The following is a 12,463-nucleotide window of genomic DNA, read 5'->3' on the forward strand; positions in this document are numbered from 1 at the left end:
TTTTCGATCAATGTTTGAAGCTGTATTATTAATCTGTCAAAAGTACAAAATGCACAATTAGATATTTTTCAAATGCTTAACACATTAAAAAGAGACAAATGTATAGTACAATAGAACAATAAACTCAGATTGTATATTAATGTGGTGTTACAATTGGCTTTAGTGTCACTCAATTAAAGAAGGGAAAATTTTAACCAGGGTTCCTGCTATCTGCTGTTGGGACATTAAGTGTAATGATAGGATTTTATTTTAGCTTGAGAACATTCATGTCACACAATACAACTAATTAAACATGAACGTGTTAACTAATATAATCTTTGTGCAGTTTTAGCCTCCTACTCTGAGGAAAGACATTCTTGCTACTGACAGAATCCAGAGAAGGTTCACCAAACTGATTCCCAGGATGGCAGGACTGACATATGAGGAAAATCTGGATTGACTGGGCTGGTAGTCACTGGAATTTCGAAGAATGAGAGGGGCTCTCATTGAAACACATAAAATCTTAATGGGACTGAACAGGCTAGATTCAGGAAGAACATTCCCCATGTTGGGGAAGTCCAGAAGTAGGGGAAACAGTCTAAGAATAAGGGGAAAACCATTCAGGATTGAGTTGAGGAAGGACTTCTTCACTCAGAAAGTTGTGAACGTGTGGAATTCTCTTTCACAGGAAGCTTGTTAGATTGATTCAAGAGGAAGCTGGACACAGCCCTTGCAGCTAGAAGAATCAAGAGTACGGAGAGAAAGTGGGAAGGAGATACTGAGATTGCACAAGCAGGCATGATCATATTGAATGCTGTGCAGGCTCAAAGGGCTGAATGGCCTACTCCTGCACCTACTTTCTACGTTTCTATGTAATCTCAGACTGTGACTTCCAAAGTCATAAACATGACTTACAAACAGCACTGATGAGAACTTAGAAAGTTATTACTAAAATATTTCAGTGAAGTTAGCAGAATGGATTAAACACAACCCTGCACACGAGTCCCTGAAGAATTCCCCACCTAGAGTCATACAGCACGGAAACAGTCCCTTCGGCCCATATCCCTGAACTAGTTCTATTTGCCTGCATTTGGCCCATATCCCTCTAAACCATTCTCATTCATTTACCTTTTCAAACAATTTTTAAATATAATTGAACCTGCCTCTACCACTTCCTCTGGCAGCTCGTTCCCTATACCCTACACCCTCTTCATGAAAAAGTAGCCCCTTACGTCCCTTTTAAATCTTTCCTCTTGTTATGGACACCCCTACCCTTGGCAATTCACACTTCTATCAAATTGCTCACTGTCATTAGAAATACAGGACACTTGGAGGAAATATGATTCATCAGTGGGCAATTTCCTGTGATGTTTAAAGAGGGGTTAAATTCTTATAATGATAACTCAGCTGTACGGAGTTCAGTAATGCAGAAAAGTTAACAGGGAGCTTAGAAACAATAACATTAATAATAATAAATACAGAACAATCAACAAACCTGTGGCAGAATGTTACGAGTGGTGACCAAAGTGGTGATCTTTTTGAAAAGATAGTTTTCGGAAAAGGTGATGTGAGTCATGCAGAGGCATAGATAGGTTAGGGACAGGTCCAAGGTCTGTCACCAATGACAAGGTGAGAGGAACGCATAAAAAATAAGAATTATAAGATTGAATAGATCAAGATAAATATATAGCTAGAGGAAGTTGTTGAGGTAAGGTGAGGCAAGGCCATGCAGAGGTTAAAGCAAAAGAATATGGATTCTAATGTTAGGGCACTGGGTCAGGAGTATATCAGTAGGATCAGGAGTGGTGGATAAACATTTACTGGCGTGGGGCATGAAGCAGCTAGCAGTGGAGGCCTGAACAAGTTGGCCTTTTTGCACAACGGTAGCTGGGAGGCAAATAAGACGAACACTGGAGAAATTAAGTTAGACATGGTGTATAAATAAACAGGGGTTTCAGTCAGGGTTAGATAGAAGCTGGGGCAAGTGCTGAGATGAAGTAAGTATTTGTGATGATGGATAAAACATGCACTTTGAAACTCAGTTCCAGTTTGAAAAATGTGCCAAGACTTGCATGGATTAGTTCAGCTTGAGCAAGCAAGCAGAGAAAGGAATGTAGTCAGTGAGAAGAGAACAATGTTGCTTCCTATAAATATTGGAGTTATACTACTTACTGTGCTACTGTAGAAATGTTGATTCATTCACAACTCACTACCTTACAGGCTGCCTGACAGCTCAGAGGTTATTGTTGGATTAAGGAGGTGGAAGAGAGGTACAGTGCTATCTGAGGGCTAACATGTAGGTGAAAAAAACGGTCAAGGGGAAATCCTTGTGAACGGGGCGGCGGGGGGGGGTACATGCATAGCCACAAAAACCACTGTTAGATGTGCACTGGTTGCATTCAGACAGTTAAGAATGGTTTCCTAAAGAGTGTAGCAATGAATGAAGCAATGAAGCGGGATGACGCTGTTGTCAGCACCATAAGCTGTAAAGAGTTTGTAAAACAGCATTATGTGTAAAATGCTGTGGTCATACGGTCACACAGGTGTAATTTATGATTAGGAAGTGCCATCAGTGAGGGTAGGCTAGAAATTGGTGGAAAATAGTTGAAAAGGGAAAAAAAAATGCTAGGAGACAGCACTTTTGATTAGCTTTAAAGTCCATAAAAATAGAGAGTAACAAGCCAATCTTTTGCTCCTGATATCAGATGGACACCAACATGGACCTTAAAATTGACATGAGGAGAAAGCACGGAGTGATAGTCTGTAATATGACAGTGGTAATGTATTAATTGACATTTTTGTGGTAATGAAAAATGCTGAAACTTTAAATATTAAAGAGATTACAAATTATGGTTTTTGAATAGTATATTTTATGTTGAATGAGACAGCACTATTATCACTTTCATTGTTAATGAAGGATCCTTTTACATAGTGATGTAGTGCTTAATGCTGAAATGGTGTGCCTGATCAGACTATTTCAGGAGGTGTTCAGGAGGTGGAGAATATGATCATCACCATGGAAATGATGAAAAATTCATACACAGCCTGGACTCCACTGGCATTACTTTTTGGGGCTTCTGAATATTTAGACCATTTAAGAAACTGGTCCTAAGTCACTTTTGATAAGATACTTCCACTAGAAAATAGCCTTGTGACATAGATACACCACTGACATGTTGCAAGTTTTTAGTAAATTCCAGGTGGCCATGTTTATAGTTGAACAGTATTTACTGGTGCAATACTTCTGGAATCTCAAAAGCTACTTGTTTTTAATATATAAGGCACTGATATACTTCTTGCTCCACTTGACCTTACTCAATATTATTTTGAAGGGAAGCTTAAAGATTAGAGAAAATACAGTGTTTCCAGGTCTGCATTTAATAGGTGTTGTCACTTAGAGGAAATTGTTTCACTAAACTCAAATATCGAAGCATGTCTTCCACATTAGTAATGATTTATGACTGTGTAATTTTAACAATAGAAAAACTATCACTTCAGAATGCTGTACTTATTATCAATAGTAGTCCAAGTACATTAACAGTTAACGTGAGCTAGTTTTATTAGATTTTCTTCTTCTATATTTTAGGTTAAAAGAAAATGTTGATGACCTGAAGTGGACTGTGAGCTCAGAGTTAAATCAGCCATACTTACATGCCAAATCTCCAAGCAACATGATCATCTGTGATCCAGCTGGAAAAGAAAAAACATTCTTTAAATAGGAAAGGAAAACACAGAGCAGCTGAGACCATTACAAGCACAGAATCAATATCGAGCGCATAAAACAAGAGAAGTTCAATTAACAGGGAACAGAAATCTGCTACATTACTAACACCAGTTGACGCAATAACAAATGTAAACAAAAAAACAAGCACCATGAGATCTTGTTTGATAGCAACAACGTGATAATCTCAGGTAATAACACGGTTGTTTTGCAAGAGCAATAAGTGCATTACCAAAAAATGCCCATGTGCCCAACTTATTTTAAATGATCTGATTGCTGGTGATAGACTTCAAACTGAGAGATGCTGACAGGTAACATGATGATTAAGAAATCTCATTCCTTTGTTTTATCATTTAGTGAGATCATTAGACAATATAGCATGTTGTTCCATTCCTGACTGATATTTTGTGTTAGTAGTCAATCAGTGAGAAACCATTTAACAGCCTGTGACTTTATCTTAACCAATCATGCTTCAGAATCTAGCCTAAGGCTGAAATAAAATATTTGCCTTCCATCCCTGCTGGATTTAGAATGCAGGTCACATTGCTTTTATTATCCAAGTGAACTTCAGATGCACATGTACTGCCAACTGGAATACCTTTCCTGAATTAAATAACTCTTGTTTTAAGCTCTCATTCAAAATACGAACTGTGATTTTGGAAAATTGTCTAAAAGGCGTCAGGGAGTTAGGATGGAAGCTGCAGAGCAGGACGAACAGAGTAGTGTTCTCTGGTTTACTACCGGTGCCACGAGATAGAGAGGTGAGGAACAGGGAGCGGGGGCAGCTGAACACGTGACTACGCAGCTGGTGTAGGAGGGAGGGCTTCAGATATGTAGATAATTGGGATGCCTTCTGGGGAAGGTGGGACCTGTACAAGAAGGACGGGTTGCATCTGAACTGGAAGGGGACCAATGTCCTGGGTGGAAGGTTTGCTCGAGTAGTTTGAGAGGATTTAAACTAGTATGGCAGGGGGGTGGGAACCTGAGCTGTATACCAGAGGTGAGCGTTGATGCAGGTGAGGCAGTAGCAAAGGTAGACACGCTAGTGGGAAGGATTTTCCTGGGAAGGAACCAAGGGATCAGTTAAAGTGTGTTTGCTTTAATGCAAGGAGTATCAGGAATAAAAGTGATGAACTTAGAGCATGGATCAGTACCTGGTGCTATGATGTTGTGGCCATAACAGAGACATGGGTTTCTCATGGGCAGGAATGGTTGCTGGATCTTCCAGGGTTTAGAACATTTAAAAAGAATAGGGAGGGGGGAAAAAGAGGAGGGGGTGTAGCACTACTAATCAGAGAGGGTATCACAGCTACAGAAGCTTCCATTGTCGAGGAAGATCTGCCTACTGAGTCAGTATGGGTGGAAATTAGGAACAGCAAGGGAGTAGTCACCTCGTTAGGGGTTTACTACAGGCCCCCCAATAGCAGCAGGGAGATTGAAGAAAGCATAGGTCGACAGATTTTGGAAAAGTGTGGACGCAGTAGGGTTGTTGTAATGGGTGACTTTAACTTTCCTAATATTGATTGGAACCTCCTTCGAGCAGAAGATTTGAATGGAGCTGTTTTTGTAAGGTGTGTTCAGGAGGGTTTCCTAACGCAGTACGTTGACAGGCCGACGAGGGGAGAGGCCATTCTAGACTTGGTGCTCAGAAACGAGCCGGGGCAGGTATCAGATCTTGTGGTGGGAGAGCATTTTGGTGATAGTGACCATAACTGCCTCACATTCTACATAGCTATGGAGAAGGAGAGGATTAGGCAAAATGGGAGGATATTTAATTGGGGAAGAGGAAACTATGATGTGATTAGACATGAGTTAGGAAGCATGGACTGGGAGCAGTTGTTCCATGGTAAGGGAACTATAGACATGTGGAGACTGTTTAAGGAACAGTTGTTGGGAGTGATGAGTAAATATGTCCCTCTGAGACAGGCAAGAAGGGGTAAGATAAAGGAACCTTGGATGACGAGAGCGGTGGAGCTTCTTGTGAAAAGGAAGAAGGTAGCTTACATAAGGTGGAGAAAGCTAGGGTCAAGTTCAGCTAAAGAGGATTACATGCAGGCAAGGAAGGAGCTCAAAAATGGTCTGAGGAGAGCCAGGAGGGGGCACGAGAAAGGCTTGGCAGAAGGAATCCGGGAAAACACAAAGGCATTTTACACTTACGTGAGGAATAAGAGAATGATCAAAGAAAGAGTAGGGCCGATCAGGGATAGCATAGGGAACTTGTGTGTGGAGCCTGAGGAGGTAGGGGGAGCCCTAAATGAGATTTTTGCTTCTGTCTTTACGAAAGAAACAAACTTTGTAGTGAATGAAACCTTTGAAGAGCAGGTGTGCATGCTGGAATGGATAGAGATAGAGGAAGCTGATTTGCTGAAAATTTTGTCAAACATTAAGATTGACAAGTCGCCAGGCCCGGACCAGATTTGTCCTCGGCTGCTTTGGGAAGCGGGAAATGCAATTGCTTCGCCACTTGCGAAGATCTTTGCATCCTCGCTCTCCACTGGAGTCGTACCTGAGGACTGGAGAGAGGCAAATGTAATTCCTCTCTTCAAGAAAGGAAATAGGGAAATCCCCGGCAATTATAGACCAGTAAGTCTCACGTCTGTCGTCTGCAAGGTGTTAGAAAGGATTCTGAGGGATAAGATTTATGACCATCTGGAAGAGCATGGCTTGATCAAATACAGTCAACACAGCTTTGTGAGGGGTAGGTCATGCCTTACAAACCTTATCGAGTTTTTTGAGGATGTGACTAGAAAAGTTGATGAGGGTCGAGCTGTGGATGTGGTGTATATGGACTTCAGTAAGGCATTTGATAAGGTTCCCCATGGTAGGCTCATTCAGAAGGTCAGGAGGAATGGGATACAGGGGAACTTAGCTGCTTGGATACAGAATTGGCTGGCCAACAGAAGACAGCGAGTGGTAGTAGAAGGAAAATATTCTGCCTGGAAGTCAGTGGTGAGTGGGGTTCCACAGGGCTCTGTCCTTGGGCCTCTACTGTTTGTAATTTTTATTAATGACTTGGATGAGGGGATTGAAGGATGGGTCAGCAAGTTTGCAGACGACACAAAGGTCGGAGGTGTCGTTGACAGTGTAGAGGGCTGTTGTAGGCTGCAGCGGGACATTGACAGGATGCAGAGATGGGCTGAGAGGTGGCAGATGGAGTTCAACCTGGATAAATGCGAGGTGATGCATTTTGGAAGGTCGAATTTGAAAGCTGAGCACAGGATTAAGGATAGGATTCTTGGCAGCGTGGAGGAACAGAGGGATCTTGGTGTGCAGATACATAGATCCCTTAAAATGGCCACCCAAGTGGACAGGGTTGTTAAGAAAGCATATGGTGTTTTGGCTTTCATTAACAGGGGGATTGAGTTTAAGAGTCGTGAGATCTTGTTGCAGCTCTATAAAACTTTGGTTAGACCGCACTTGGAATACTGCGTCCAGTTCTGGGCGCCCTATTATAGGAAAGATGTGGATGCTTTGGACAGGGTTCAGAGGAGGTTTACCAGGATGCTGCCTGGACTGGAGGGCTTATCTTATGAAGAGAGGTTGACTGAGCTCGGTCTCTTTTCACTGGAGAAAAGGAGGAGAAGAGGGGACCTAATTGAGGTATACAAGATAATGAGAGGCATAGATAGAGTTGATAGCCAGAGACTATTTCCCAGGGCAGAAATGGCTAGCACGAGGGGTCATAGTTTTAAGCTGGTTGGTGGAAAGTATAGAGGGGATGTCAGAGGCAGGTTCTTTACGCAGAGAGTTGTGAGAGCATGGAATGCGTTGCCAGCAGCAGTTGTGGAAGCAAGGTCATTGGGGTCATTTAAGAGACTGCTGGACATGTATATGGTCACAGAAATTTGAGGGTGCATACATGAGGATCAATGGTCGGCACAACATTGTGGGCTGAAGGGCCTGTTCTGTGCTGTACTGTTCTATGTTCTATGTTCTAATGGCCAATTAGTGGCCAAATGGTGCACAAACCAAGCAGGTAAAGATGGCAGGTGGATTGACAACACAGGAGGGTGAATAGCAGACTTTCCAGCACAAAGAGCGGGGCGGCCTACTGTTGCAGGCATGGGAGAAAGAGGGTATGTCCATCCGCTCAGCACTTTTAACATACCTGAGTAAAAAGATAACCCATGCTATGGACCATCACTTTGGCTGAGAAACTCCTCTACAGCGTGACATATGGCTTCGGCCATGGCCAGCTATGCGGCATAGGAAAGTGGTCTTTCGAGTATCTAAAGACCCCAGCATACACTGGAAGACCTCCTCCAGTCTGCTGACATGCTACTGTCACCACAGGGAGCCTGCAGGACAATTTCCGTCAGCCACTGATTCAGAGTCTTAAATCAGGCTGAGAGCGAGCTTAACCAGCTACGCTCCAAATACAATCACAGAGCTGTATGGCAATGGAAACAGGCCCTTCGGTTCAACTTGTCTATTTCAGCCAGATATCCTAATGTCATTCTACTCCCATTTCCCAGCATGGGGCCCATATCCCTCTAAACACTTCCTATTCATATACCCATCCAGATGCATTTTAAATGTTGTAATTGTACAAGTCTCCACCACTTCGTCTGGCGGCTCATTCCACTCACACACCACCCTCTGTGTGAAAAAGTCGCCTCTTAGGTCCCTTGTAAATCTTTCCCCTCTCACCTTAAACCTATACCCTCCTGTTTTAGATTCCCCTAACCTGGGGAAAAGATCTTGGCTGTTCAGCCTTTCCAAGCTGCTCATAATTTTATAAACTTCTGTAAGGTCGGTCCTCAACCTCGGACACTCCAGGGAAAATAGCGCCAGGCTATTCGGCCTTTCCCTATAGCTCAAACCTTCCAAACCTGGCAATATCCTTGTAAACCTTCACAACATCCTTCCAAAGCAGTGAGACCAGAATTGAACGCAGTATTCGAAAAGTGGTATAACCAATGCAACATGACCTCCCAACTCCTAGACTCAAATGCACTGACCAATCAAGGCAAACATATCAAATGCCTTCTTCACTGTCTACCTGCAACTCCACTTTCAGGGAGTTGTAAACCTGCACCCCAAAGTCTCTGTGTTCAGTAACACTCCCCAAGACCATACCATTAAGTTTATACATCCTGCCCTGATTTGCCTTTCCAAAATGCAGCACCACACATTATCTACTTCCAGCTGGGTGGCTGCCCCAGCCGTGACCTGGTCTTCAGCAAAACAGCTCGGTCATGCTATATTGTTAGCAAACCAGAAAGCTGGTTTATTGTGTGAAGTTACAAACTTTTTTTTGGAAAGGCATCACCATGAAGTTCCTAGTTTCCACTGATGGGGTGATCTCTTTTCCTGCAGTCACAAGCGCTGATTGGTATTCTAATACGTTGGTGTGCGCAGTCAATGCAACCCAAGTGGATCAGAAACAAAAATGAGCAGGTCAAACAGATAATGAGCAACGGGAGGGGCAGGGGAAAAGCAGGTGTAGAATAAACAAGAGGAAGAGAGGAAAGGTTAGCAATTCCTGAATGATTGAATAAATTAGACTAAAATGTAATAGAGAAAGTAGGCTTATGAAAAATACAGACAAACTTTGGTAAATTTTGCAGTCTCCTGCATGCAACCAGCTATAGAGAATGTAAATTACATTTCTGCACTAGACAGATGCATCAAACAGGACACCAATATTTTGTGCCCCATCGTGGAGCAGTGCATTACACTCTCCTTTGATCTCAATAGTCAATGGCAGGGAACTCAATATTTTTCAGCGGTAACCTCAAGGTGCAGAAAGCATAAAATTTTACATGACAAGCGCAGACGGAAGTTCTTGGGTCAATTCATGCCTGTGCCAGCTCACTGAGAAAGCAAATCAATTAGATCTATCCCTCTGCTTTTGCCCCATTACACCGTATGTTTTTCTTTTGCAAGTATATTCCTAATTTCCTTTTGAAAAGTTTCTACTAAATCTGGTTAAACGTTCTTTTAGGCAGTGAGTTCCAGATAATAACTCACTGTGTTTTCGGGAAACTTTTAGAAGCAATAATTCAAGATAAAATTAATAGTCATTTTGGAAAACAGGTTAATTATAGAAAGTCAACATGGATTTACTGAGGGAAAACTGTATTTAACTAACTAGCTTGATGTGGTAAGACAGAATGTTGATGAGGGTAACACTATTGATATGGCGTACTTGAGCTTCTAAAGGCATTCATTAAAATACTGCACTGCAGACTCGTGAACAAAGTTATGGCTCGTGAAATACCCACAGAAAATAAAATTAGCGGAGTGTTAGGAAACAACATGTGGTGGGTAACACCTGCTTTTTGGACTGTTGGAACGCATGTAGTGAAATTCCACAGGGATCACTGTTTAGATCCGTGGTGTCCCTCGTACTGGTTTATGACTTTGATCTTCGTGTATGGTATAGAGTAATAAGATTTGAGGTTGATCTGCAAACTTAGAAGTATGATGAACCATGAGTAGGATAATGAAGAACTTCAAACAGCTGGCAAAATGGGTGGATGAGTAGCAGACGTAACAATGTTGTAGAGCTTGTGAAGTGTTTCATTTTGATAGGAAGAATGCATAGAGACAACATAAAGTGTGATTTTAAAGGACATACAGGAGCAGAGGTGCACGGGTAGATATGTGCATAAATCATAGAAAGTGGCTGGACAGGTTGACAAAGCAGTTAATAAAGAACACACATTCTGGGTTATATCAATAGGGGTGCGCATATCAATAGCAGTATAGAGAACAACAACAGGAAAATTATGTTAAACACACATAAGGCCCCAATTGTGCCCAGTTTTGGGCACCATACTTTAAGAAGAATATGAAGACACAGGAGAGGCTGCAGAAAAGATTCACAAAGAATGACTCCAGGAATAAGGAACTTCAGTCATGTAGAAAGAAGTATTCAAAATCATGAGGGAGTTGGGCAAACTAGACAGGGAGAAACTGTTCTGAGTAGAGGAAGGAGGGCATATATCACAATGACAACATGAAGAAAAGCATTTTTGCTTATCAAGTGGTTTGAATCTGGAAGGCACTGCCTCAGAGTATGGAGGAGACAAGGCTGATCGAGGCTTTCAAAAATAAATTGGATCATTATCTGAAAAAGATTTGCAAGACCACAGGGAAAAGACGAGGGTGTGACATTGGATAAATTGCTTTTTCAGAGAGCCAGCATGATGGGCTGAAAAGCCTCCTTTTGTGCTGTACCCAATCAATAATCTCCCTTTTGGTTCTTTTGCTATGGTTCATATACCTGCAACTTTTCCTCACCAATCCACATACCAGCAGTAATTTTAGAAACTGGGGTATGAGAGAAAGCTATCTAGAAACATAAAAATGGATAGCAAGAGTTTCTGCAGATATTTAGTGGGCAAAGTGAGTTTTGGTCTGCTAAAGATTGAGAATGAGAGATTAATAGCAGATAATAAGGAAATGAACTGAATAGAATAAATCAAATGAATAATTTTTACTTCTGTCCTCACCATAGAGGTGACAAAAAATGTTTCAGTAATAGTTGTAAATAAAGGGAAGGGAGAGACGAACTTGGTAAAATTACAATCATTAGGAACCAGTACTGAGCAAACCGATTATTCTGAAAGCTGACAGTTCCCTGACTCTTGATGGATTTCATCCTAAAGTTTTACTAGAAGTGGCTGATCAGGAATAGATGTATTGGTTTCAATTTTCCAAAGTTTACTAGAATTTGGTAAGGATCCATCAGATTGGTAAATAGCAAATATAACTTTTTTATTCAAGAAAGGAGGGCAACAGAAAACATATTAATATTTAATATTTGTCACGGGGAAAGTGTTAGAATTAATCTTTCAGGTGGTTATAGTGGGACACAGAAAAGCTCAAGGCAGTTGGGAGGAGTCAGCAGTGCCCTGTAGAAGTGACATCATGCTTCACCAATTTATTGGCGTCCTTTGAAGTAATAATATACGCTATGGATAAAGGGGAGATTGTATATGTACTGTACGTGAACTAGTAGAAGGCATTTGTCAAGGTGTCACATTAAGGTTATCGCAGTAATGTAGGAGATCATGATGTAGGGGTAACATAGAGCAATTGGTAGATGATTGGTTGACTGACAGAAAATGGACAGTATGCATAAATGGGTCTTTTGCTGACTGGCAGGATCTGTTGAGTGGAATCCTTTAAGGGTCTGTGTTTGAGCCTCAGTGTTTTACTGAGTTCTAAAGAAGGGTCACTGGACCCGAAACGTTGACACACTGATGCTGCCAGATCTGCTGAGATTTTCCAGCAAGTTTTGCTATTATCTCAAATTTCTAGCATCCATAGTTCTTTCAGTTTTTTGTCTAGAAACAATAAATGCTGGCTTAGCCAGCAATGCCCACATTCCATGAATAACAAAGAATGAAAGAAGTTTGACAGACTTATTTCCACTGGAGGTTAGAAGAGTGAGGGTGACTTGATTGAAGTATGTCGACTGTGAATAGTCTTGGCAAGTCGGACATGAAAAGGATGTTTTCCCTTGTAGCCACTCCAAAACTAGGGGGCTCTTTAAACACTAGTGGTTACCCTTTTAGGACAGAGATGAGCAGAATTTCTTCCCTTTAAGGGTTGTGCAACATCAAAACTCTCTACCTCAGAAGGCAGTGGAGGCTGGGTCATCGAATATTTTTTAAAGAAGAGGTAGTTAGATACAGGTCAGGCAAAGGAATCAAAGGCCACCAAGGGTGGATGGGAAAGTGGAATTTGAAACACAGATCAGTCATGATCTTATTGAATGGTGGAGCAAGTTTGAGGGGCTGAATGACCTTC

General features: G+C 41.7%; 1 protein-coding gene across 3 annotated transcripts in view; it reads right to left on the reverse strand.

Moving 5' to 3' along the window:
• Positions 1-12,463, reverse strand: part of si:dkey-100n23.5 — a 195,712-nt gene that overhangs the window by 65,595 nt on the left and 117,654 nt on the right. For all 3 annotated transcript variants that reach the window (XM_059650315.1, XM_059650314.1, XM_048540087.2), the window contains one exon: positions 3,631-3,669. In XM_059650315.1, coding sequence (XP_059506298.1) covers positions 3,631-3,669 — 39 coding nt within the window. The remainder of the gene's footprint in view (positions 1-3,630; positions 3,670-12,463) is intronic.

This window comes from Stegostoma tigrinum, chromosome 12 (genome assembly GCF_030684315.1).
Source record: "Stegostoma tigrinum isolate sSteTig4 chromosome 12, sSteTig4.hap1, whole genome shotgun sequence".
Classification (NCBI taxonomy): Eukaryota; Metazoa; Chordata; class Chondrichthyes; order Orectolobiformes; family Stegostomatidae; genus Stegostoma; species Stegostoma tigrinum.